At 48.7% G+C, this 25,895-nt stretch overlaps 3 protein-coding genes and 1 long non-coding RNA gene across 6 annotated transcripts in view; 2 read left to right on the top strand and 2 right to left on the bottom strand.

The window, feature by feature from the left end:
* Positions 1-17,214, top strand: part of C2CD3 (C2 domain containing 3 centriole elongation regulator) — a 51,886-nt gene extending 34,672 nt beyond the window's left edge. The window contains exons 27-34 of one of the 2 annotated variants that reach the window (XM_075050287.1): positions 429-634; positions 1,411-1,511; positions 2,427-2,603; positions 3,606-3,823; positions 5,809-6,856; positions 7,528-7,630; positions 15,045-15,125; positions 15,272-17,214. In XM_075050287.1, coding sequence (XP_074906388.1) covers positions 429-634; positions 1,411-1,511; positions 2,427-2,603; positions 3,606-3,823; positions 5,809-6,856; positions 7,528-7,630; positions 15,045-15,125; positions 15,272-15,406 — 2,069 coding nt within the window. In that variant the 3' untranslated portion in view covers positions 15,407-17,214. The remainder of the gene's footprint in view (positions 1-428; positions 635-1,410; positions 1,512-2,426; positions 2,604-3,605; positions 3,824-5,808; positions 6,857-7,527; positions 7,631-15,044; positions 15,126-15,271) is intronic. The other variant, XM_075050288.1, reaches the window with a different exon arrangement.
* LOC142041444 (uncharacterized) lies at positions 7,649-17,579 on the bottom strand. The gene is made up of 4 exons (XR_012653478.1): positions 17,271-17,579; positions 11,947-12,226; positions 9,715-9,906; positions 7,649-8,372 (listed from the first exon to the last, which is right to left on the bottom strand). It is a non-coding gene; the product is annotated as an uncharacterized LOC142041444 (long non-coding RNA).
* A 236-nt stretch (positions 17,580-17,815) lies between these two features.
* On the top strand, positions 17,816-20,563 carry LOC142041443 (putative mitochondrial transporter UCP3). Its single transcript, XM_075050290.1, has 7 exons — positions 17,816-17,918; positions 18,245-18,383; positions 18,540-18,750; positions 19,014-19,211; positions 19,316-19,417; positions 19,504-19,684; positions 19,878-20,563. Exons 2-7 carry the CDS (start codon positions 18,258-18,260, stop codon positions 19,981-19,983), a joined length of 924 nt encoding a protein of 307 aa, XP_074906391.1. The 5' UTR covers positions 17,816-17,918; positions 18,245-18,257; the 3' UTR covers positions 19,984-20,563.
* A 419-nt stretch (positions 20,564-20,982) lies between these two features.
* On the bottom strand, positions 20,983-25,650 carry DNAJB13 (DnaJ heat shock protein family (Hsp40) member B13). 2 transcript variants are annotated; one of them, XM_075050469.1, is made up of 8 exons: positions 25,556-25,650; positions 25,207-25,310; positions 24,693-24,854; positions 24,036-24,193; positions 22,583-22,696; positions 22,037-22,150; positions 21,866-21,942; positions 20,983-21,338 (listed from the first exon to the last, which is right to left on the bottom strand). In XM_075050469.1, exons 1-8 carry the CDS (start codon positions 25,621-25,623, stop codon positions 21,185-21,187), a joined length of 951 nt encoding a protein of 316 aa, XP_074906570.1. In that variant the 5' UTR covers positions 25,624-25,650; the 3' UTR covers positions 20,983-21,184. The 2 variants fall into 2 exon arrangements, with proteins under 2 accessions (XP_074906570.1, XP_074906571.1); XM_075050470.1 differs by lacking the exon at positions 25,556-25,650 and adding an exon at positions 25,411-25,503 and having other exon boundaries at positions 20,986-21,338.
* Positions 25,651-25,895: the final 245 nt, after the last annotated feature.

Raw genomic sequence — 25,895 nt, 5'->3', positions numbered from 1 at the left:
GGCACTCATTCTGTGAACACCAATGTAGGTGTTCAGGTTATCAACAGCTGCAGTAGGGACAGCTGTTCTGGCAGATCCTTAGGGAGGAATCTGGTTTAATTGCTTGAAACAATTTTTCCTGCTTCTCAATCAGGCACCATAGGTCTCTTAGTTTGAAGCATGTTAACAACCAAAATCTAAGTCTCGTTTATGTTGTCTTAAACTCTGTTTTCTTTTTCCTCCACTTTTTTGTCCCACTCTTTAATTACTCTTTACCCCATGAGAGCTGTCAGCTTTTAAACCATTTTTTCAGTTTTATAAGATGTCTTTCCCTGTAAAGTCTAAGCATATTTCAAGGGCTGTATAATTGGCTGATTTTTAGCATTCCTGAAAATGTTTTGTTTACATGCAGTTGAAATTAATATCTGCTTTTTATTCTTCTTCCCCAGAGACTGAGCGAGTGATAGGATTTGCATCAGTGGACCTTTCTCCTCTTCTTTCTGGCTTCCAGCTCGTGTGCGGGTGGTACAATATTACGGACTTCAGTGGACAGTGCCGAGGGCAGATCAAAGTAGCAATTTCCCCTCTTCAAAACATAAATAATCTCAAAGAAGAAAGGCAGGCAAGAATCCGGACCCAGCCACCAAGTTCTTCAGTACGTGCTTCAGTTTCCTCCCCTGTGCATATCTGATTAGATTGCTAATAATCAGCACTGACTCTGGGGGTTTCTGAAGTAATGAGCGAGCATAGCAAATTCAGAGTACTGTAATGGATCAGTCTGTGTAAATATACCAGAAACACTTAATCCCTTGTTTAAGAATGCTGCTCTGTGTTTCCATGGTAGCTGCAGGCCAACACTAGTTACAGCACTCATTCAAACTTAGGTCACGATGATCTCCAGTGGCTTCACTCTGTTGTTGCTTCATGGGTGTCTGAGTTTTTTTATTGTTAGGAGAATATTCTGTGGTTTTGGATGTCTGGGAGCCTGGCATTGTTCTGTTTGCTGGTTTGGGTGGCAGCAGATGCCCCAAAACATACTGTAAATTCAGCCTTTCGTTGGTTAGGAAATATGTAGTTTGGCAGAAATCTGTTTTTCTGGAAGACTTGCCATTTCTTGTGGGGTTTTTTTGGTTTTTTTGTTTCTATTCTCTAGACTTTCCAGTTACACTGGGGTGTGATATACACGTGTAATGGAGCCCCTATACCCTACTTTTCATCAGTTTACTCTTTGGTAGTGTGTGGGGAATTAACAAATGTTTCTGAAATAAGAATGTTGTGACATGGTACTTTGGCTCTGCTGGAAAATCCTTTGAAAATTTAAAGCTATTTAGAAAACTTAAGTTTTTGTTTGTTAGCTCAGCAAGATACTACTTTAATTTCTCTGTTTTCTTGCTGTGGAAGACTCATGTGCGGTGTTCCTCTTTATTCCAGGTGAAGGTCAGCTTTCCAACATTTCCTAGTTATTCTACAAGCTTTTCCAAGCAGAAATTGAATACCTTGTCAAAAGAAGTCAGTGTTCCTACTCGAGAGCGGTAAGTCTGCTGGCTATCAACCACTTTGATTATTTTCAGGGCTCAGAAATCTACCTATCTAAAGCCTATTGACTCTACTGAAAAATATCAAACCCTGTCAAAGGTCTTTCCCTGTGTTTGGGCTGAAAGATTATACCAAATTCCCTTTACCAGTTAGAGGGTGGCCCAGGAGATAGCAGTCCTGAGACAGGTTCCTTTCTACAAAACCCAGATCTTCTTCTCACTGATATTTCCCAATTTGTTTCATTTACATGAGGATTTACACTATGCCATTGCTAAAACTGGTAGGTACTTCTTCCAGGCCTTTATAAGAATAAGGGTTGTGTTTGTATTTGGTTTTTATTTTTAATAAGGATAATAGGCGTAAGTTAGAATAGAGTATTACTGATACATCCCCTCTATTTTGCTGTAACTCCTGTCCATGGCCGGTGAATGACAGCTGGTGAAATGTTGTAGTATTGCATGTTCCAGGACTAGGACCGTCAGATATCCTGCAGCAATTCCTGCTTTCTGTCCCTTAAAACAAGCACCAATGTTTATATATTTAACTAGCAACATGTGCGAGAGCATTTTAATTCACGGTTTGTTTATTTAGCGTACACAGGAGATGATACTTTTCCTGTATGTGTCTTTGAAGTTTAGAGGAACCGTGGGCCACCGCAGCTGGCTTGGCAGCTCCCAGCAGACATTGCAAATACTCTATCAGCCACACTATTAACCAGGGCAGAGAGGGTAGTTGCTGTTTACTTTATTTTAGTCTAAATCTGAAACAGTAAATGCCATTCTTGATGACATTTGAAAGAGCTAGTTTCATCCATCGGTGGCTCTTTAGTGCATTTAAAGATGTTGGATAGTCTTAGTTGGCAGACTTTTCACAATTAGAGATTTCAACCTGTGTTCTGTTGTTAAATGTAGGCCTGTTTCTAGCAGAATTAATCGCCCTGGAACACACACACCTCGTCATGAAGAGCATATGCAGAATGTGCGCAGATTTCATGAATCCCTGCAGCAAGCAGAAGGCAACGCGCACCGGGCGGCAAAGATGGACTCATTATCGCTGTCATCACGTGCTTCTCTTCTAACTGCTCTCAGGTAAAGCAGAGATATAGCCAACAAGGTAATTCAAAGCCTTAGGTTTGCAAAGCAGAGCTTGAAAGTGAAGAATTCTTGCATCCAATTTTAAAGGAAGTAAAAATGAAAATATATAGTAATTGTATATTAATGATTAAGAGGTATCAGTGAGATAGTGTCATTTACAGCAGGATGAGATGAGATTGGAAAAGCAGGGACTAGGCAGGGAACTCTGCATCAGGGCTGAGGTGCTCTAGTGATGCTGTGAGTTTCTGAAGTGAAACAGCAACAGCAGTGTTTTCAAATCTGGTTAGAATGCTTTGCTTTGTCCATCTTTGTACATCTGTAACACAATACACACTATTTATTAAGCCAATAGTCCTCTGTGTTGGTTCTCAAAGACTCAAGAACAAGCCTGTAAGCATTTTCGTGATGCATGGAGCAGGATGTCCTTTCCCAGCAGGATGCCTTTCTCCTTACTGGAAGCACTTTTCTCTTGACTAGACTCTAGGTTTAAATCAGGTATAAATTTTAGAAGAATAATATTTATTATCCATAGGAATATAGGACTGAAAGAGACTTTCTGAGTTATTCCATCCCTTCCCATGCTACCACAAGCAATATATCATAAAATCCTTAGATCTTAAGTAGGTAGAAATCCTTAGATTTTTATCAAGCTCAGTCATAAAGGCAATTAATATCCTTGCCTTTATGACTTCTGTTGGAAGGCCATCTCAAATCCAACCTTCTTTGATTAAGTAAGTTTAAAACTAGCTCTTTTTTTTTAACTTCCAGCCTAAATTTATTCGTAGCTGATTCAGCATTTATTCTTTAGTAAGTGTTGTCCTTTAACTTAGACAGAGCAACATGAACACTTACCTACTGATCTATTTTTCAATACTAAACCTTAATCTTGTATTTGCATGTTTACACACTGTTGTCTGGAACAATAGACAGAACCAATAGAACCAATCTGCTGCAGGCTTTTTTTTCTCTTACCAAATTTCTTACCACTGCTTACAGAAAAAACTTGAGTGAGCTGGATGAGGTTCAAAGATACTTCAGTCAGAAGCTGACCAGGTCTTTTCCTGACTTCAGTTATGGTAACGCATCCAAACCAAGTCGTGAGGAGCGGGAGAGTGATCATCGGGGCTCAATGAGCAGAGAAGAGGATCCCAATGGATGCCATCTTTTGGAAAAATCTAGTCAATTGGTGTCTCAGGTCAGCAGCCTAATCAATGGTAAGTTGTCACTTGGTTTGGATTTTTTTGTCAGAAGCTGCCTTGAAGTATCTTGAAATTTCTTGCGTAATCGGGACCAGTTCCTGGTGTCGGTAATCAGCGTGTGTTGGTCTGTTGGGAGAATGCTTCAGAGAGACTTTCAAACTCCTGTCAGTAATGGTAGTGTTGAACTGAAACATTCAGAAGGAAGATTAGGTGGGAGTTAGGGCCCTCTCTAGATAGCCTAAATTCTCCTTAAATTCCAATGTCTGTTCAGCAGAAGAAGGGAGGTCTTGCAGAAGAGCAATCCACAGAAGGGTACAGAGCTGAGTCTGTGGTTCTTTGCTAATAGGAACTGGCATATCTCTGTTTTCAGGTGAAATTTATGCCCTATGATGAATAGCTAAAATAAGGCTTTTTTAGGATATGGAAGACAAAGCTCTTAGTGAGCAGCTTCTTTTCTGTTTATCACCTTCAATACATTTCCTCTTTTAGAGGCATCAGCACAATTATTTTTCCCTATCGTTAGTGCTGTTGGACACAGAATGACATCCTTAATAAGGATGGAGTCTGACACAACAGGGAAGGTAAACCATATCTCTTTGTACACCTTGTTTTCAGATGTACGTTTTTTCACTCTGCCTGGCATTTCTAACAGCTCTGTTGTAACCGCTCTTCATCTCAGCACTAGACCGCTCACTGGCTGCAGTTAATTTAATGTTAGCTTAACTGTTCATGCCACTCTGATCTCATACCAAAGGTGCTGTGAGTAGCAAAATGACTAGGAAATCAAATCCATGCTGGTCTTTTTAAAATAGTTTATCAGAGTAGAGAATAAACCATGGCTCGGAGCACTGCCAGTTGAAAAGTTATTCAGTGCTGTTTCTGCCTGTGGCTACCTACAGGGAAGCAGCGCTTCCAAGAGATGGAGTTGAAGGGCACGTTTCTATTATGCCAGAACTTGCCATTCTTATATCACCACCTTGATCTTCTCATTTTGTTTCTTTTTCTTCTCCAGGGTTTTGCTCTTTTTGTTCCCCTTCTCATCAGTTGTTTTTACTGCTCCTTTACATGCTGTCCTCTACAATCTGTCTCAAACTCCTCCTTTTCCAAATGTTCTCCACCATTACCTTATAGCAAGACTTTTTCTCTTGCCTCGCAGTAGCAGTAGCTTGCCATTTAACCTAATAGTGGTGAACTAATTTCTCAAAGAATGCAAGAAATTAATAGGATCTGCTAACTAGGAACCAAAAATAGGTGTCTGTGGCTTTTTAAAGAAGTTGTAAAATCCCCAGAGATTCTCAGGATTGTATAGATTTTATTAATGTTAGGCTCCTAATCCAATCACCTTTTTTCAGAGCCTGTGTTAGGAGCACAGGCAGCTCTCTGTTTTCAGACTCTACAATTTTACCACCACAACTGAGCAATAGCCTTGAGTGAATTTCTGTTTTACAAATATTTAATTGTCTGTCATTTGATTCGAGTTGGTAAATTGAACTGAAAGCTGGAGAATATCAGTAGGAACTGTGTCTTCTGGGCCCCTACATTAAACTGGGGAAGCTATGAGAGGAAAAGGTGGTAAGATTATCTGTCTTTCCTGTCTAGATTATTCCTCTCTCCTTCCCATGTGGTCTGATCTGTCCAGACTGTTTTTAGCCACTCCAAGCAGTAGGAATTTTTTCCATTTGCTTTAGGTGTACTCTGTATATCAGAGTATTTTCACTGTCCCAATTTTTTTTCTTTATATTGATGTAGGTATTTCTACTTATTTCCCAGTATTTCATCCTGAACATTTCCTTTTTTCATTAGCATTTCTGTCCTTCTCCTGGCCTTGTCAATAGTAGAGAGCAGAATGTGATCACATCAGCAGAGTGTTTGACAAAGCTGTGCATGTTTAACTCCTAACCATTCTTACATATCTGATTTTCTGCAGAAAGCCCAAATAAATCAGGTAAAAGGTGAGTTGTTGTTCTGTGCATTTACTGATGCTGTTTTCTGTTAATCAGACTTACAGACTATAACTAAAAATAGTAAAGAATCTTCTAATGTGCATCAAGACAGCAGCAGAAAGCTGGGTGCTATGTATGCACCCAGCCAGAAGGATGAAGAAGCCAGACCTGAAGTATGTCAAGGCCAACTTGAGTTGGACTCACCCAGCGTTTGCAGTGATACGCAGCATCCATGCTCTTTTGGGAGATCTGTGTTTGAGAGACACATGTTGCATGAATTTCTAGACCAGGCCGTCCCTGAAGATGAGCATCCTTTGCCAACAGACTACATCCAGGAAGATGAAGGTGCTTTTGCCATCCAACCACACAGTGAAGAAGAATATGAAGAAGACGTTATAGAACCACGAACTCTTAACGAAATAACAACCATAACAGACAAAACTAGTCCCTGGTCCAGTGTGCTATCTGAAGTGGAGCAGGCTGCTGACCAGCAGTCCGTAGACTTGGGGCCTGAAGATCAGCACTTGGTGGATATAGATTGTTTCCAAACAGGAAACAGCAGACGGAGCAGCACCTTCTCTGGCATACTACAAGGTGACAACCAAAGCACGCTCACCGCCCTTAGCCCACGTGTTAGCCTCCAGGCAGACAAGAGCAGTCCTTGGGCAGTAACAGAAGGCTTTCAAAGCTTGAGTAGTGGCAAAGAAACAACAGAGAAAGAGCTGTTTCAGCCTACTCATTTGTCCGAAGTGCATCAAACAGCCAATGGCCATGTAGAAAATGGAAATTGTGATTGGGACAGAGCATTTAACACTAAACCTGTAGAGCAAAATTTAGAGTTTCATGCAGTCTCCAAAGAAATACTGGAATTTCCACCAGATGTTGGTTTAACCAACGCAAAAAACACAGAAAGAGAGAAGGAGGAAAACAGTGAGGTTGTAGATGAAGATCGTCAAGATGAGGAAGAAAGTGGTTCTGATGAGATCTGTGTTAAGAGTGTATCAGCCCAAGCAGGCTCGGAAGGAAACGGTGAAAGCTTTTCTGATGACAGTAGTGAAGACCCACTGGAAGAGTTAGAAAAGTCTGCCAAACCAAAAATTGTTTTGTATCCTTCTTTTCTCTTTTCTTAAGCACACATTGTATTCAAGGAGCCTGTCTTATTTCTTGGTTAGAATCTGACTGTCCTCAGGAAAGAAATTCACCGTGTGGAGCTCTTCCCTGGGAAATGAGTCTAGAATTGATGACCTGAGAAGGTACTGGAAGACCTTGTTATGTTGTGTTTTGCGCAGCGTAGTGATGACTTCCTTACCATTTGTAACCAATATATTCTGTGATCCATGAGAGTTATTTCATTTTGGGTAGTTTCAACATGTCGTCTTGCATTTTTTTCCCCCCATGTTGGCACTATTATAGCTCTTGTGTTTCTTCTGTATTAAAAGAAACATAGTTTATTTTGCATTTAAAACACTTGCCACGTTTCTTGCACAGATCCCAAATCTCGCATTCAGTTTCACTAAGTCGTGTTGGAATTTTTTCAGGATGAAGTACTCTACAAACATGTGAGGTATTACTGTAAAGCAAGTTGGTGTCCATGCTCTGTGAGGCCAGGTGAGAGAAACAAGTGTTCAGAATGATAGAATATTGATTAAATGAATGAGATTCAGCATCTGGGATCCATTAACAGCTGTTACAGTGAGGCATTCCAAATCTGCAGCTCCTGTGGAGCTCTGTGCAACTACATGCTGCCAAAGGTTGTTCCTTAACAGTTCTGCTCAGATCTGATCCTGTTGTTGTTCCCAACTTCTTCCTTCCACCCCAGCAGATGGAAGCCTCCATGAGACTGCTCAGCATTTCTTCTCATCCTTCTGCAGCTCTGAAAGTAAGTATGGGACATCCTTTACTTTATTGTCCTAGCTTAACGGAGTCTGTTTGTCAAAGCAGGAACAAAAGTACTTCTCCCTTTCTTTGCCTGTCTGCGCTCAGGTTAGAAGTGATGGTTTCCAAATCGAGTCAAGGAGAATCTTTCTGATACCTCTTCTCTCTGTGAGAATCATTTTTAACATTCATGGCTGCGTCGTCGGTGATACTTATGCATTTATGTTAACCGGTTTGTCTATATACAATTGCAAATGTTGCTCTTCTCCATTGGGGTCAGTAGAAGTGGCAGGTGCTCACTCCATGCTTCTCTGTGCTTTAATGGGAGGTAAGGTGCCTAATTTTGAGGACACAAGCTGTAACTTATAATTATGACTCCAATTTATATCTTTTAGGTCAGGGTGAAATGAGGGAATTTGCAGCAAGAGAGCCTCTCCTTGAGAGGTATCAAGTAACTGTTCTTTGATGGAGGGAATAGTAAAATAGTTGGAGAGATAGTTCCTCATACGGGAACGCTGTTGATTGCTTTTGCTGTTTCATAGGTGGTTTTATGTGCATAAACATTAATTTACTGCAAGAGGTTTGTGGTTCAATTGTTTTGAGGTCTACATATTATTCTTTTCCAGCCATAGCTTTGCTGTGGATGTTGATGTGGACCTGGGCACTGCAGCAGCTGGGCTGTTTGTTTACCACTCCCAGAAAAGATAATGCGTTGGTTCCCCTCCTTATGACCTATGAAACAAATGCTGTAAGGAACATTTATGTAATTAGAAACAGCTTGCTTAATTAAATAGAACAGAAACAGGCAGGATCTAATAGTGCTGAAGTAATGGAAACTACTTTAAATTAATGAACATGTTTACGGCTCAGGTAATATACCTGATTTTTTGCTGATTTGTGTTGTAAAAATTATTTTTCTTCTGATTTACTTAACATTATCTTCTCCTAAAGCCCTTGAAACTTATTCCTGATGAAAGCAGAGACCTCTATGAGGGAGTCTTGGGCATAGTATGCTTTAAGGATCCTAAGATGTATCTTGATTATAGCACCTAGACTGCAGTGTGTCTTAGTGTTTGTTAAGCATACTTTTCATGCTGTGTCTAAATATTTTGGATTAAATCAGAAGCAGAATCTCAGATGTGTTTCTCCTCTGGAATCTCCTTCAAATTCTCTGTGTTTGCCTCTGTCACTGATACCCCCTTCCCCTCTGTCTTGCTGTCATGCCCCCACTTCTGAGTTTTGCTTTCTCTGCAGAGTTAGCTCTCGTTCTTCCTGTGGAAGCACCATGTCTTTCTGTGCATCTGCAAATCATCATTCAAACCTACGGTTTGATATTAATACCAGCTTTACTTGAATTCCCTCTCTCCGCAGTGCTAAGCTTAGTGGCTAGAAACACACTCCTGAAAGTGGTTAATAATTAGGGAGAATATTAGCACTATTTGGATATAGCTGACCTTAAACCAGCTTAATTCCAGGATTAGCTACAGCTAATCCTTCACTGTAGCACTTGTAGGGGGCTGTTGAGACAGGACTCAGTTGTGCCTCGTGTTGTGCCCCCAGCATCAAACACCCTGTATGAAGAACAAGAAGTTTATGCCAGTGGTAAAACAGAGTTCAGGAAAACTGCTTTCTCATAATTTTGTCCTTAATTAGCCTTAAGAACATCAGTTTCTAAATCTGGGTTTGTTTGGTTTCTGTGCCGTTCAGCAAACATGGAGCGTGACAGCAAGGCTGAAATCGGAGCTGTTCTCGTCTGAAGATCAGCAGTCCCCTCTCGCTCACGTGGCAGCTGGCAAACCTCTCTCCTGGCCTCCCTAGTGTTCCTGCCTCCTCTCCCTGTCTTGTCTGACTCCCCAGTTTCCCTGTCTTCCTACGCAAAATGATGAAGAAACAGCTAGGAGGTGAAGTGGGCAGCCACGTCAAGTGAGCTGGCAGCATTTTGAGACAAAAGGGTTTTCTCAGCTCGTGCTGTGAGGACATGGGGATCTGAGAAGGTGCTGCAGCAGCTCAAGCCTTAGCCCAGATGCTGTGGTCACCTTCCAGGGACCTGAGTTTTGCAGAGCCTCATGAAATGGGAAATTTTTTTACCTTTTTTCTCCATTCCATCAGACTCAGGCTTCCAGTTCTTGAGGTCTTCCCCAGCTCTCCTCTTCCACACTGGTCACCTGCTGTCCTGTCTGATCCATAAGTCCTGGTTCAACTTCTGATGCTTTACAAGTTCAGTGATCAGCTTTGCATTTTTCTCCTTGTAGCCCTTCTCCAGGCAGTTCCTGATTCAACCTAAGGAAAATTATCCAAGTTCATGGCTGAACTTAACAGCATCCAACACTATCGTATTTACTGTAAAGCTACAACTATTTTTTTAAATGAGTCTGAGCCATTGTGTAGGTGGCCCAGATTACTATCCAAATCTTATTTCTGACTGCTGCCCCTGGCCTCCCTTCTCCTCCCTCTTTGCCTTTACTGCGTTCATACGTTCCATGTTGTTTTATATACTATTGGTGATTTTTCAGGGCAAAAACTTAATCTCTCTAGGTGTGTGTTTCACACAGAGAGCACTGCAACATCGATTCTGGTCAGGGTTTGGGGCAATCATATGCTAGGGTAAAAACATTTAAATGTGATTCCAATGATATTCTGGCTGGGAAACCGATATTAAGGCTTGCTGCCTTTCAGAATTGGCCCAGTCTACTGGTAATGAAGCTGGGGTTTTGCAGGGCAGGAGGAAGTATTCAAAAAATTGGAGAGTTAATAAACTTTTCATTAGAATATCGTGATTTCGCACCCCCCCCCTCACTTCTATGAATATTCCAAAAGGATAGGAAACTTATATGGAAACCAGTTTTACTCAGAATAATTAATATTTGTATATACATAGATCTACCTTCAGTGTAAATTATAAATAACACTTTTATAACACAGACTTAGGCAGATTCAGAATAACAGGCTTTTATCTGTTCTAAAAATACAGATGGCTAGCAACAGTCCAAACATCCTTTCTTGGTTGTAATACTTCTTCTTGATCTGCTCCCATTTCAGTCGCAGCCACTAAAGCTCTTCTTTTTCCTTACTCAGCTTACCCAGAGAAGAGAGCTAAGGCTTTGACTCGCTAAATTTGTCCTCCTAACCTGCTGAACAGAAATGCTGATGTTGTCTTTCATTTTCACAATCAGAAAAAAAGAAAAGGTGGCTGTGTTCTTTGCATCCGTTTCGGAGTTGCTGGCTGTGGTCTGTGATTTCATACAAACCTTTTCCTGTCCAGAAAGCAGAAGTAGGTGCAAGGTCACTCCAGGGGTAGGTTGTAGCCTATTAACACAGATCTGTTTTCACTCCTTCATCACTGTGCGCAAACAAAACTAGCCATTAAACTTGCTGAGCCACAGGGCCGAAACATTCTTTGCCTTGGTTACCAGAATTCTTTGACCTTGAAATAAGCAACACACACACCCCAAGATGTATAAAATGCTAATAAATCTGTTTGCTTTACTCCAATCCCTGGCACACAGCAATTAGATAATCCTCGGCTGGTTTAAGTGTCCTGCCGTATCGCTGCCATTTCTATAAAAAGAAAAGTGAAGCGTGATCTTCTGTGCGCAAGTCCTCTTTCCTCTTGTACCTTTCTGATTAAATGTGTGTGCTTCATGGCTGAGCATCAGATACTTGGAGTGTGTGACTCCATTGGCTTAGAAGAAGGAGAAACCCAGGGCAAGCACTGCTTGTGCTCAGGTTGTATCTGAACTGGCAAAGCCTGTTTCGGAGGCAGCAAACGGTGTAAACATGACATTTCAGTTGTGTGCTCTCGAAACTATGCAGAAGGTTAAAACTTTTGACTGTTTGAAACAGCCTGTTTGATGTATCAAAGGAGCATCTTAAAAATGGAGCATTGAGGCTAGAATGTCTTGCTAAATGTTATATGTGTGAGGAATTTGCATATTTCAAAGAAAAATAGCTTTATACAGATGTAAGTATAGAAGTGTAGCTCTTTCCTATAGCCTTATCCCAAAACTGTCAGTGAAGCTAAACCTGCAAGTGTAATTTCATATGGCTTCTGATCATCTGTGTGAGCTGGGAGTGTTAAATGTGGTTTTAAACTTCTCTCATTTTGGTTCACACCTGTGCCTGTAGAATAGCAGCAAGAAATGCTGCTAAACCTTTCCCACAGCTGGAAGTTCATTTTTAGGAAGGTCCTTTGGATAGATACATGCCTCTTAACACCTCTGTGTTGCTGCAAATGGACACGGCGTTATGAAAATTGGGGGGAGGAGTATTTTAGCCACTTCTATCTGAAACGGTATGCAAGCGGTATGTTTTCCAACACACCTTGTTTACTGACAGTCCGGAGCATGTGAACTGCTATCCGTCGCCTCGGTGTCATCTGATAGCAGCAGACACCTGCTCTGCTGTGACATTTTCGCTTTTAGAGTACAGTGCTCTTTCAAGGTATGTTATTGCGCTGATGGCAAAATGCGAGCGAGGGGCAGTATTTTCTGCAGGAGCCTCTTTGGCCGACCAGAGTTGATCCGGAACAATTCGGTTTGTGACATGCCCCTGGCTTCACTTGAGGCAGGAGAAGTACTGTGGCACCTCTGGATTGTTAACTCTAAGAACAAAAGAGAAAATCTCATTTAATTTCTCATTTAGAATCAATTTTACAAATTCTTACAACCAGGGTAAGATTATTTTACAGCTGGTTTGGGTCACTGGGTTTGTGCAAGCCAAACAAACCCTGTTGTTTCATTTCTACACAAATACTCAGCTGTGCTGTCTCTGGGATGGTAGGTGGGTCTAGGATTCTTAAGGTAATTTGGTTCTATTTTCCTTTATCTTATCCTACATGATATGTTACCTTCTCTTCTGAGTTGCAGGACATGCAGCTGCTCTCACTGAAATTTGTTAGAAATGTCCTGTTGGGTCAGTGAAAGCCATCTGTGTTTATTTTCTTACATTCAAAATGTGAGTTGCTGTCTCTCAGTTCCCAGCTGTGCATGAAGATGTGTGTAGCACAAATATGCGTGAGAGGGGAATTGTGAGAGGTAAGAAGTGCAGTTTCGTGACCCTTTGAAATAAGGTTAATTGGATGGTTTGGAGAATTTGATAGGGAGCCATTGCTACAGTGTAAACCTGCCTCGGTTTTAATATTGCAGTTAGTTCCTGCAAGCTTTTCACATGCACGTGGTTGTTCAGACAATCTTTTTTAGGTATGTTAGTGGTGTAGCCTCCTCCAGGGTAGAACAGGACAAACAACATCGCAACTGGAAGGAAAGAAGAGTTTCTGAAGTACAGTGCCAGCGCAGAGAAGCATCGCAGGGTTGTCTAGCTGCCATTTGGCCAGTGTATCAGATTTAAGAGCCAGAATTTCCTTGGTTTTTTGTTTTTGTTACGGTTACAGACCTTCCTGGGCCAAGGGATAGGGCGATCCATACCGGTTCTTTGCAAATATATAAAACTGGTGTTCAGAAGCGAATGCTGCTTGATGCACTAAAACCAGAACCCTTTTACCAGTCCTCTGAGCTTTCACTTTGAACATTTTTTCTCTATTAACTGCTTACGAATGCTGTACAAAGATCAGGGGCCAGCACAGAGCCAGCGTGAGCTGGTTACTGTCCGTCTCCAGCCAATACTCATGTTTCAGCTGTTTCATAGACAGTTGGCACAGAAAACAGTATGGGAAGAATAAGCTACTGACAGGGTCTTCTGTGAACAACCTTGAGCAGAATATGCTGTCAAAGGGAGTTAGTTTGTCCAACAAGCATCTCTCTCTTGTGGTTTTTAAGCTCCTAATGTTGCCAGGTCTGCATTTAATCTCTCTCGGCGTCTTACATTTTGCTTTAGGAAAAATCATCCTAGAGCAGCATTAAGGAGAAAGAAAAACAAAGCAAGGATTCTCATAAATATAGATATATATTTTTCAGTATGATAATTGTGGGCACTGTTTTAAATTACTACAAGCCATAGCATTTTCCTGGATACAGTTTGAAGTCTTTTGCAGCACTATTCACATAATTTACACAATTAGCCCAATGAAACTAGGAGATGGTATTTAGGGTATAGGAATTTATGGTTAGCTTGTTGGAAGCCTTTTCTGCACTGTTGGATGTGAAACTACGCAAGCTGTTCCCACCCTTGTCATCCTTTTTATTAACCAGACAGCCAGTGACCAAAACCGTCATCTTTGTGAGCATTGATCCGTCTGTCTCCCAAATCTGGCTGTGCAGGAGCAGGCTGGGTCAGCGTATCTGAAAATGGTCCTTTAGGAAATCTTGATCTGCGGTTATGGCCTCTCGTGGTCTTGTCTGTTTGCAGAAATTGTAGCTGATGTTAAATTAGCTTACAGTTAGCCTCTTGTGCTTTGCCCTGGCTCTAGCAAACACAGGATATATAGATCAGGGTGTGTTTTTTATCTGCAGACTGTTTTCCCATAAGGGTCTTCACCAGCAATGCTGTCACAAGGCTAATACTCAATGTGCTTGTCATCTGAGCCTGTAAAGTGCAGGTAACCAAACACAAGAAATCTCCAAACCTGCTTATTCCTAAAAAAGCCATCCCCTCCCCGCAAACAGTGCACATCAAAGCGGGGAGCGCACATGAACAGGATCCTGGTGCCGTTTCTCATGGGAGGGAGCTGATCACCTCAGGAGACCTTTCCACCGTGACTGTGCCCAGCGAGGCTGAGCCCGGCTGGGATGGAGAAGCAGCCCAGCGATGTAGGGGAAAGGCCGGACCGTCGTATCGGCTTTCCAAATCAACCCTGCTTGCCAGCAGACTGTCCTGGCCCTGCAGCTAATGAGCAGCATGTCCTAAATGAGCACCGCTTGCTTCAGCCTCTAAAGGCAGCTGAGGCCGGATTTCTCCTTTCTCAGTGTTTCACAGGCACAACCTGGCTCTAAACTAGTTGGGGAGAAATGCGAGTTTCTTTGAACGCTGAAATTATCTGCCCTGGGAGAAAGCCTGACTGCTGGGAGGATGCATGCAAACCAAGGATGATGTTAAAATGCTTAAAATGGTGGTTTTCATCTCATGGGCTGCTGCTGCTTAGGGGCCCCTGCAGGCAACGGAGACCGGCCTATCTAGTTTGTCAGCAGGCTTGGATTTGTTGTGTAGGAGCCTTTCCTCTCCATTGCAAGGTGGTTCTGCAAATTAAAAATGAAATAATAGTCGAAAACCAAAATTCAGAGAATCAGAGCCCAGTGAACACACTGGTGTAATTCCTTTCGGCTTTATACAAGATGACTTTGGCTGAGGATAGAGATTCACGAATTCAGAGTTCACTTGCCAGAGCCAAACTGTGTGGCTTGGACCTTTCTAATTTTGGTCTTCAGCTTTTGCTTTCTGCAGCATTGAGAAAGAATAGCATTGCAGCACCTAATATTGTGTTGGGCAGGGAAATATTTCACCATCGTGGATTTTTTTCCAAACAGTTGGAGCAGACAGGTCTTTTTCCAAACAGTTGTGTCTCAGCGTGCAGAACAAGAGAAAAAAAAATCCTCCGAGGAGAACCGGTGAGCAACAGAAAACACATCATGAGGGTTTTTTCCTGTGTGTCCAACTCCTTGCATGCTGCGTGACCCCGCGGTTTGCCACAATCAGAAAACAGGCGCGGGGCAGAACTGGCAGGGCTCTAACGTCTTGTTCCTTCTCTCCGCAGAGCAGAAGCGGAGCAGTGCCAGAGGGGATCCCGTACCGAAGGCCGAATCGTCCCAGGCCCGTGGCCGATCTCTCGGAAGAGGAAACCAAAAGAATCGCCAGGATCTTCTCTGCTCAGTTGTCCAAGAAGGAATAGCATTGGCGAGAGGCCGTCCGCAGCGGCTGCTTCCTGAGACACAGCCTGACGCATCAGCCTCCAGGGAAGAGGAGATGGAAGCCATAGGTTTCAGGATCTGATTTTTAATTTGCCTAATTGGTATCCCGTTAGAGAGACTTAAAGCCTGGTGGTCAACCAAGGGGAGCTGAGAGACTTTGTGTCTTGCAAGGGCAAGTCCCCAATGAGTCTCAACACTTCGGGTAACTGATGAGCTGTTATCTGGTCTCCAGATAATCCATTTTTGGGATGTATTCATTTGAAATTCATTAACTTTTTTTTTTTTTTTGAGTAAACACAAAGCATCCCATTTTGAGACAGCTCCTTTTTCTTCAGCCAAAGGATGGAGAACGTGAGAAATTTGCCATCCCATCGGCAAGCAGAGAACTGTTGCCTCCCTGCCGGCATGTGCTGTGGATGGGGAGGGAAGATGAGCTCCCTCCCCCAGTGACCTTCCGAAAATAGTTGGTGGGAAGTGTAATTTTCTGATTCTAGAGGAATTGATGTGCTCAAGGTGCTTGTGTAAAAACAGGCCAAGGATACTGTAAAATACTGATGTGTGTACAAAAGGGGTTTACTAGAAATATGGAACTTTTATATTCTAAATTATTTTTGTACATTTTTATGTCAGGTACCTTTTGGATAACAGACTTTGATGCGAACCAAGCTAAGTTATTTTTGTACTGCTCTCCAGTGTTTGTGTTTCAATAAAATTCCCTTGGTTTCTTGTCGGCTGGTGCAAATTGTCCCGCTGCCAGGTCACAAGCTTGTCATTAACAGGTGGACGGGACTCCTTCCCCCAAGAGCCTCCAGTAACAAGTGGGAGAGGACATCGTGGAAATGTTTCCTGGAAGATGGTGTAGCCGGGGGCAGATGTAAAGGTCACTGCTTTGCAAAGTAATGGAATACCGCTGTATAGTGCAGCCCACATGGAATGAGTCGGATCTCAGAGGCGAGCGAATGCTCCAAATTAGAGCTGCTTTTCAAACCACGCTTTGAATTGAGGATTTAAGGAACCAAAGTGTCAGCATCCCTTTTTCCTCCCATCTCTGCGGTTTTGTTTTTCACAGAGGAAATCCTAAATGCATTAACACACAACTTGCCCGTGCTGGGTTAGACCCCAGTGGTAAAATCCCTTCTGCCCTGCCTGCAGAGCTCTGAGCCTCCAGCAAGCTGCCCCTCGCAGCCTCAGCAGCCCCCATCCTCTCTCCTGCAAATGCATCCCCTTGCCGGGCGAGGGTCGGGATGTGAACATGCATCCTGAGTGTCCCCAAAAACCCAGGTGGGATGCTGGCTGGGTCAGGAACACGGTCATAGGGGAGGAGACGATGTTGACTCGCGTTATATTTAGGGTGTGAGATAAACAACTTCTTTCTGTTATGTTTAGGTCGGTGGTGGAGCATGGTCCAGCCAGCCAGTAAAACATGACAGCCACCAGCCGGAGAGGGGTGTCAGCGCCAGATGAGCTTCTGCCTGGAGCCCGATCGAGGGAGCAAAGGTGACTTCAGGGTATCAAACCAGCTCGAAATCCCTCCTGTGTGCTCGTGCGCAAGGCGAGCTCGCACACAAGAGTGGAAGCTTTCTGCACGTCAACGGGGACGTGCGATCTCTTGCGAACGTGCGTGTAGTGCTAAATAGCATGAAGGGTTAAACACACTGAGTTTTAAGAAAAAGGAGGAAAAGGGGAATTCCTTGAGCTGTCACCCTACCCTTGGCCTCCAGCCTCGTCCTGAGCCCTGTCCCTCCTGGCAGCGCCTTCCCCTTGACCACAGACCCAGCACACGGCCACACGTGAAAGGGCATCACGGTTTTCATCATGCAGAGCACAAACACGGGAGGGATTTACCTCAGAGCCGCTCATGTGGCCCCTGCCCTCCGGCTGGTCCACGTGAGCTTGGGGGACACGTTGCACCATGCAGAGGAAATCCCGCCGACAAGCTTGGCAGCTGCCCGGGATGAATTCCGGCTGCGTGGTCCGTGCCAGGGGCAAAGCGGGGGGCAGTGTTCGGTGCTGCTCTGCCTCTGAACCGCTTGCTTTTAAAGCCTTGGGCAAGTGTTTTCTGCATCTTGTCCTTCCCAGAGTGCCTTTAGGTTAAAAAAACCATATGACTCCCCCATTCCTGAGGTCCCAGCTGCCACCAAATGGGCAGGACCGCATTGTTGGGTGCTGCTGCCCCACAGCTTTACTGTGATGGGTGCTGGTGGTCTGGGCAGGACACACACACCCCACACACCCGCCCCCCATGCCCGAGTCCTGTGGGGGAGCAGAGGGATGAAACACAGCCACCCTGTCATGGGTGCTGGGTGGCCCCACTCTCATCGGCTCAAATGCCACTGGGGGAACTGGGTTTCACTGTCACCTGATCCCGGCGGCCGGTGGAATCTCCTCCTGGTTGCTATATAAAGGGGGGGCCAAGGAGTTGGCTCTCAGGGCAATGGCTGCGCAGAGAGGGGTGTAAGGCAGGAGCCAGGACACGGTGCCGAGGTCCCTACGGTGAGGCCACGGGGGACCTGGCCCTGGGCAGGTCACCCTGGGGGAGACGCTCTCACCGAGCACCCCCCATTTTGGCTGGGGGGTGGATAGGGCAGGGTGGGCAGTGGTGAATCTCATGCCAGCCCCCGGCTGAGAGAGGAAGCCCCAGGCCTGAGTTTCCCCAGGGATGCAGGCGTGGAAATGGGGCAGGATTTGGCTTTTTGGGGTTGTCCAAAGCCAGCGAGAGCCACTGTGGTGCATTGTCACCTCCGTCCCCAAACCGGACGCCTGCTTGAAGCTGATGCAGCATCCTGGCTCCGCACAAACCCCCTCCCCTTTCCTTCCAGCCCCTCTGCCACAATGGTGGGTCTGAAGCCCCCCGAGGTGCCCCCGACAGCCGCCATGAAGTTCGTCAGCGCCGGGGTGGCCGGCTGCATCGCTGACCTCTGCACCTTCCCCCTGGACACTGCCAAAGTGCGGCTGCAGGTACGATCCGCCGACCCCCCCATCCCCAAATCCCACAGGCGGAGGGAGCACCCCACAACGGGCAGCCCCCCCCCCCACGCCAGCTCCACCCAGAGCTGGTGGCATTTTTTGGGGACGTGTGGGCAGAGGGCAGGGTGACGTGGTGGCATCCCGCAGATCCAAGGCGAGGTGCGGATCCCGCGGAGCATCGGCACTGTGGAGTACCGCGGTGTTTTGGGGACGCTGAGCACCATGGTGAGGATCGAGGGACCCCGCAGCCTCTACAGCGGGCTGGCGGCCGGGCTGCAGCGGCAGATGAGCTTCGCCTCCATCCGCATTGGGCTGTACGACTCGGTGAAGCAGCTCTACACCCCCAAGGGTGCCGAAAGTGAGTGTCCAGGCGGTCGGGACCCCGTCCCTGCGCACCCCTCCCTCTCCCGATGCACGACCCTCTCCCAGAGCACCCCGATGGGAAGCAGCCCACCCTGGGGAGGGGGGAGTGAACAACCCACCCTGGGTGCACAACCCCCACCGAGACGCCCCCCCTGCTAAGCAACCCCCCCACCCCACCCCAGACCCCTCGCCCTGGGGGTCCCCACGCAGCCGGGGGGTCCCCGCAGGGCCAGGGGTCCCAGCGCCTGCCCTCTCCAGGCACAGGGCTGGCAGCACGGGTGCTGGCGGGCTGCACCACGGGGGCGGTGGCGGTGACGTGTGCCCAGCCCACCGACGTGGTCAAGGTACGGTTCCAGGCCAACGGGGCGCAGCCGGACGGCGTCCGCCGGTACAGTGGCACCATGGATGCCTACCGCACCATCGCCAGGGAGGAGGGCGTCCGCGGGCTCTGGAGAGGTAGGGGAGGATGGGGATGGGGACAGCAAGGCTGGAGCACCCATCCGGGATGCTCCAGGAGGGGATGCGACCGCCCTCCCCAATGCCACCGCCTTCCCGCGCAGGGACGCTGCCCAACATCGCCCGCAACGCCATCATCAACTGCGGGGAGCTCGTCACCTACGATCTCATTAAGGACGCGCTGCTGCGGGCACAGCTGATGACAGGTGAGGATGGTGCCGGGCTGGGGGGGGAACGCGGCCGGGCGCCGTCCCCGTCCCCGCGACCCTCAACCCCTGCCTCTGCCCCGCAGACAACGTCCCCTGCCACTTCGTGGCCGCCTTCGGGGCCGGCTTCTGCGCCACAGTGGTGGCGTCACCGGTGGACGTGGTGAAGACGCGGTACATGAACGCCGGTCCCGGGCAGTACCGGAATGTGCTCAGCTGCTTCCTGGCCCTGCTGATGCAGGACGGCCTCGCCGGCTTCTACAAGGGGTGAGTTTGGGGACGCGCCCTTACTGAGCACTGCCAAACTCAGTGCAACGATGCGCACGGACACTGGCGTGGGCCGGCTTCGCTTCACACCGCGGCATCACCCACATGCCGCCACTGGAGTGCCAGGCAGGGCGTTGGGGACCGCAGGGGTGTCCCCGCAATGTCCCCTCCAGCGCTGCTTTTCCTGACGCAGGTTCGTCCCCTCCTTCCTGCGGCTCGGCTCCTGGAACGTGGTGATGTTCGTCTCCTACGAGCAACTGCAGCGTGTCGCAGTGCTGGCCCGGCCGGCCCAATCCTGACCCCCATCCCACCCCAGGCCCTCTCGCCAGCGTTGGCGAGACACAGGAGTAAATTATATTAATTGCTGAAGCGGCGAGGGAGCAGTGACGCTGAACACCCCCAACCCGATGGGGATCCCCCCCCCCGAGAGGGACCGGCGAGATGAAAGGACAAATGACAATGTTTGTGGAGAAATGTGGAAAAACGGAGGTTTCCAGAGGGGAGTTGAGGGAGGAAGAAAAAAAAGTGTATAGGTTTTCCAGGAGGGAAGAGCATCACTTCCCAGTGGCGGCGGCGGGAACAAGGCGAGCAGCGTGAGCAGGTGGAACTGATTTGAAGACTGGGGGATGCGGCGATTCCTGTTGTTCCTTAGTGACGCTTCCAATAAACCACCCCTATGGGGTGTGATCACAGCAGGACTCGGGGCTCCCTCACCTTTTTTTGGGGGAGTAGGGGGGTAGGGTCATTCTCCCAGCCCTGGTGTGCTGCTGGAAAAGGCAAACCAGCCTTTATCTGAAAACTTCCCCGAGTGTCGCATGCTATTGGGGGATCAGCTTTAGAAGAGATAATTTTTGTGATTAAAAAAAAAAAAATATCAAAGCCGAGTGTGTGGATGCAAAGAGCTTCTGGCCCCCCCTCCCAGCCCCAAGGACGGCTCATCCCCTCGCGATGGGATGTGCAGCCTTGATGCCCTGGTGATGGCTGTGCCCAGTCCTGGGACCCCACCACAGGGGACCCCCACCTCTGTACAACCTGCCACTGCCGGGTCTTGCCTGCTCTGTCCCCATTACCAGCCCCGCAGCAGCTGGTAAGTCCCCGGGCTGTGCTGGGGACCCTCCCTGGTGATTCCCATGTCCTTACTGGGAGACCCCCCACACACACCCCCCCGCACAGGGTTTGTTGGGGACTCCTGTGTCCTCTCTTGGGGAACGCCAATGCCCTGGCTGCCCCAGGTAGCCCCCTGCCCCTGCCCCAGGGTTGTCGTCATCCCCCCGCCAAGTCCTTGTCCCTGCTCCCCCTGCTCCATCAGCCCTGAGTGGGGTGCAGGCAGGGGGTCCCCCCCCTTCCCCAAGGGGGAAGGTGTGTTTTAGCTTGTGTTGTGCTGTGTTTTAGGGTGATCCCGCATTTTAGGGTCCCTGGTACCTGGAGCAACCTCTACCCAGCCACAGTGCTGGCCGTAGAGCTTTATTGGTGGGAGGAGAGGGGGAAGGTCATTGTTCCCTAGGAGAGGAGGGCACTTTTCAAGAGCATTTTCTTGTCAGGAGTGAGCTTCTTGGGAAAGGAGATGTTGAAATAGATGAGGAGGTCACCCCTGCGCCGGGGGTCCTGGAGCAGCGGCATCCCCTCCCCTGGCACCACTTTACAGTACTTGGGGCTGCAAAGCAAAGGAAGGGGCTGAGAGGAGCCGTGGGATGATCCTGAACATGGGGACCACGGCCCCGAGCCCCGATGTGTCCACATGCAGAGCCCCACGCATGCTTCCGAGAGGGTTTCTTAGGGCAAGTTTGCTCCTCCAGCTTCAACCGGTGGCCTGCCCTCCTCTTCCAGCCTTGTGTCCCCACGTTCCTTGCCCTGCAAGCTGTACCATCCAGCCCTTGTCTCACTCGTGTCTTCCACCCACCCACGCCAAGCCTTCTCCCTGCCTCTGCTACCACCAACATGGCCCCCAACCAGATGAGTAGGACCCCCCCCAAGCCCTGAACCTGCTGGAAAAGCTTTTGAAGCACCCCAGTAATTCAGGCAATGGGGATGTGCTTGGGAAGTGCCGAGCGCTTGCCAAGAGGAACAGGCCAATGCTGAGGTTCCTCCCAAGCGTCCGTTTACCTCCTTGGCCACCAGGCTCTGCAGAAAGGCCCCAGCCGACCATCTGAGCCCATCAGCCGTTTGCCCCACGGCACTTACTCCACGATGTCGTTGATGGGGATGTTCAGCAGCCTCCCGTCCAGCGTCCTCACGTCCACCGTGCAGCCGATCAGCGCCTGCAAGGTACAGAGCGGGACCCGGAGCTGCATTTGCAGCCCCAGAGGGGAAACATAAGCTGGGCTGGCTCCGTCCCCTCGCTTGGCTCTTTACCTTTCCCAGGGGGATGGTGGTGACGCAAGCGAGGTTGTCGTTGGCTCTTTTAAACCTCGGGTGGAGTTTCTCTTGGACAACGAAGGTGATGTCAGCTGGAATGACGTTTGGGCCCTAAAATGGAAGGAAAAAACATAAAGATACCTGGAAATGGTTTGGTGTAAAACAAATTATTTTATACAGGGAAAGGTGACACGAATGCCTGTCCCTTTGTTGCTGCTTTCAGCTGGCTTCAGAGAAGGGAAAGGTATTCTCTTCCTTTAAGAAAAAAAGGAGTCTTTTATCAAAGACTCCGCTCAGCTAAGGGAAATCAGACTGGGTTTTGCAAAGGTGATGCCAGGCAGAAAGCCACACCTTTCAATTATTTTTTATCTATCCTAAGGAAAATCCAGGCAGGAAGGGCTCCTTAGAGTGTTTCTGAGAACAGTAACACTGAATTGCTCCGTTAGCCCTGCTGCCAGCTGCCCACAGCAATGGGAACCCTGCAAAGACCGCACAGTTGATCTCAAGGAAACCTGGCCCAGAATGTCAAGTTGTGGTCACTACCTGGTCTCCTTCCTTCTCGAAGGTGATCCTGGTGCCCTGCTTCCAACCCGGCTGCACGTCAATTGTTAGGATCTTATCTCTGATGGTGCTCGTTAGACCATCTTCGTTCATCACCTGGGGAGTGGACGAGGGGGTTAGAAGAGCTGGGTAATAGAATCACAGGACGGTTTGGGATGGAAGGGACCTTTCAAGGTCATCTCGTCCAACCCCCCTGCCACGGGCAGGGACATCTTCAACCAGATTGGGTTGCTCAGAGCCCCGTCCAACCCGACCTTGAACGTTTCCAGGGATGGGGCATCGACCACCTCGCTGGGCAACCTGGGCCAGTGTTTCACCACCTTCAGCGTAAAAAAAATTCTTCCTTATATCTAGTCTGAATCTCCCCTCTTTTAGTTTAAAACCATCACCCCTCATCCTATCTCTACAGGCCCTGCTAAAAAGTCCATCTCCATCTTTCTTACAAGCCCCCTTTAAGTACTGGAAGGCTGCAGTAAGGTCTCCCAGGAGCCTTCTCTTCTCCAGGCTGAATAACCCCAACTCTCTCAGCTTTTCCTCATAGCAGAGGTGTTCCAGCCCTCTGGCCATTTTCATGTCCCCCCTCTGGACCCACTCCAACAGGTCCCTGTCTCTCCTGTGCTGAGGACCCCAGAGCTGGACGCAGAACTGCAGGTGGGGTCTCACCCGATGGGAGCAGAGGGGCAGAATCCCCTCCCTCGACCTGCTGGCCACGCTGCTGGTGATGCAGCCCAGGATATGGTTGGCTTTCTGGGCTGCAAACTCGCATTGCCAGCTCATGTCCAGCTTTTTATCCACCGGTACCGCCAAGTCCTTCTCTGCAGGGCCCAATGGACAAAACAGAGCGGTGATCTGCGACACTGGGGTGCCCAAAGAGAGGACGTTATAACTGCTCTGCTCATCCAGCTGCGTGCGAGCCGGCAGAGAGGAAAGCAAGGACAGCTCGCGCTCCACAGCAAAGTGGCTGTGGGAACAAATGGGGACAGATCAATTAGGAGGAACTCAGGGCTGAAACCAGGAGACCGGGACAGTGAGAGGGGGCGATGCAGGTCACTGAGAGCACAAAGGACACACAGCCCCATGTGAAAAATGAAATCAGGGGAGTGCAGGAAACGCTGTGCTCCTTCTCCACCCCACTCTGAAATCAGCCCTTCCTTCCCAGCAGCTTTTGCATCACCTCTCGTGCTGAATTCCTTTCGCCAAAAGCAGGAGAGCAGGGTACCGGTTTGGATCCTGCTGGCGTTTCTGCTGGGTTTGGCTCCGACCCCTCCCCGTGGCACAGACACAGTGCCATGGCCTGCTGAGCCCCCTGAGCAGGACCAGCCCTAAAGCCTCAGGTTCTGCTGCCAAAACATCCTACACAAAGAGGAGGAGAGCCCAGACCCAAATTCCTCACCCTGCGGAGCATTCCCCTCTCCTTCACCCCCACTGCCCCTACCCGGCGGGAGATCTTAATCTTCTTGGTGCAGCCGTAGAACAGGTCTTCAAGGGAGAGGTAGAGATCCCGCACGATCGGGGGATCTTGCTTCATCGCTCCTCGTCCTCGCAGCCCTCCGAAGGGCAGGATCAACTCTGAGCCGTCCTCAGCAAAGAACTCTGCGTGAGCAAGCAGAGAGGGGGTCACCTCACTGGGATCAGAGGGTCAGGGGTGTCCCCCGGAGCCTCCTCATCGTGGAAGCTGAGCACCCCAAATACACCACCCAGAAACCTCCCATCTGCTTCTACCTGGGACCACCTTCCTCCTTTAGCTGAAGTGTTTTTCTCCAGGAGTGTTTTTATCTTGCTCATGTGTTTACAGCAGTCTCACCAACCTGACCCCTCTTTTTGATGGAAATCCTCCAAGAAAAGGGTCACAACAGTAGTTGGGGAGAGCTGACAGCCTGAACACGCACCCCTCGGGCCTCTTGCCCACCCAGGACTGGGGGAAGTCAGGATCTAACCTCCAAGCACTGAAGACCAGCAACCCCAGAGGAACCTGAGAGTAGCTGAGCAGAGAAACATCCCCGTAAAGCTTAAAGCTCAGAGCTGGCAGTGGCCACAGCACCACAACAGCCACAGACTGGCCTGGGCCACCCCTCAGAGCCCCCCTACCCACCTGCAAAGGGGTTGTCTCCACCAAAGAACTCCCTGAAGACTTTGTCAGGGTTATTGTGAAACACGTAGCCGGCAGTCCAGGGGTTCTCGCCGCCGAACTCCAAGGGGATGCCGCCTTTCAGCCCCTCTTCTCCAAACTTGTCGTAGATGCCTTTCTTCATGGCTTAGGGAACAAGCAGGAGTTGGGAATGGCTATGCTCCCCTCATGCTGAGTGCGGGGTGAGAGCCCCAGTCTGAGATCCAGGTTTTGCTTGGATGGAGGCTGGAGAGGGGGGTTCCCCGCCACCTTGTGAACAGCAGCAGGTGGGATGGAAGCAGGAGCATATGCCCTCTCTCAGCCTGGCTGTGGGTCGCAAAGCTGATGCCACCTCCCTGGGTGTGCCAGGGACCGGGGGTTCAGAGCTCAGCACGCCTCTGGCCACACCAGGGATGCTTCACACCCCGTCCAACCCCTCCTGCCCCTTAACTGCGTGGAAGAGAGCCGTCTCCCCACTTACGGTCGTCTCCCCACTTACGGTCGCTGAGCACATCGTAGGCCTCCGCCAGCCGCCTGAACCTCTCCGGTGCCCAGGGCTCCTTGCATTTTAAAGGATGGTTCTTCAAGGCCAGTTTCCGATAGCTATGAAGGGGAAAGGAGGGGGGAGCCCAGCCTCGTAGCCAGCCCCGGCGCCCCAGAACACACACACACCCCCCCCCCAGCCTAGGCTGTTCCCTCACACCTTCTCCCAGGTCCTTTCCCCTCCTCAGGCCCCTGCTGTGGGGAGCAGGGGGAGGCGAACGGCAGCCACCCACAGGGTCCCGGCCCCCCAGGTCTCTCCCCGACCCCGGGGCTTCCCCCCCCGCGACAAGACCAAGGCCCCTCACGCCTTCTTGATGTCGGCGTCCGTGGCACCGCGGCCCAGCTCCAGCACGGCGTAGTAGTCCTGCCCCATGGCGGCCCGCTCCCCCGTTGCTATGGACACCGCGTCGGGGGGCGACGGGAACTTCCGGTCTCGTGCCGCGCGGGGCACCACGGGAGTTGTAGTTCTCCCCGCTCACGTCCGGACTCTATCCGCCCCTAGGCCTCTCTTTTTTTCCCTTCCCTTTCCCCCCCTTTTTCCCCTTCCCCCTTTTTTCCCTTCCTCCTTTTTCCCCCCTCCCTCCTTTTTCCCCCCTCCCTCCTTTTTCCCCCCTCCCTCCTTTTTTCCCCCCTTCCCCCTTTTTT

The sequence above is a fragment of the Buteo buteo genome, chromosome 18 (genome assembly GCF_964188355.1).
Source record: "Buteo buteo chromosome 18, bButBut1.hap1.1, whole genome shotgun sequence".
Taxonomy (NCBI): Eukaryota; Metazoa; Chordata; class Aves; order Accipitriformes; family Accipitridae; genus Buteo; species Buteo buteo.
Note: the sequence above shows the minus strand (reverse complement) of the source record. Positions and strands in the feature narration are given on the sequence as shown.

Bases quoted from the DNA above. Each gene is read 5' to 3' on its own strand.
- DNAJB13 (XM_075050469.1), bottom strand. From the start codon at position 25,623: ATGGGGCAGGACTACTACGCCGTGCTGGAGCTGGGCCGCGGTGCCACG. The intron at 24,194-24,692 runs GTGGGTAGGGGG...TTGCTCACGCAG, and splicing joins TGGAGACAACCCCTTTGCAG to AGTTCTTTGCTGAGGACGGC. The intron at 21,943-22,036 runs GTAAAGAGCCAA...TGTACCTTGCAG, and splicing joins CCACCATCCCCCTGGGAAAG to GCGCTGATCGGCTGCACGGT.
- LOC142041443 (XM_075050290.1), top strand. From the start codon at position 18,258: ATGGTGGGTCTGAAGCCCCCCGAGGTGCCCCCGACAGCCGCCATGAAG. The intron at 18,751-19,013 runs GTGAGTGTCCAG...TGCCCTCTCCAG, and splicing joins CACCCCCAAGGGTGCCGAAA to GCACAGGGCTGGCAGCACGG. The intron at 19,418-19,503 runs GTGAGGATGGTG...TCTGCCCCGCAG, and splicing joins GCGGGCACAGCTGATGACAG to ACAACGTCCCCTGCCACTTC.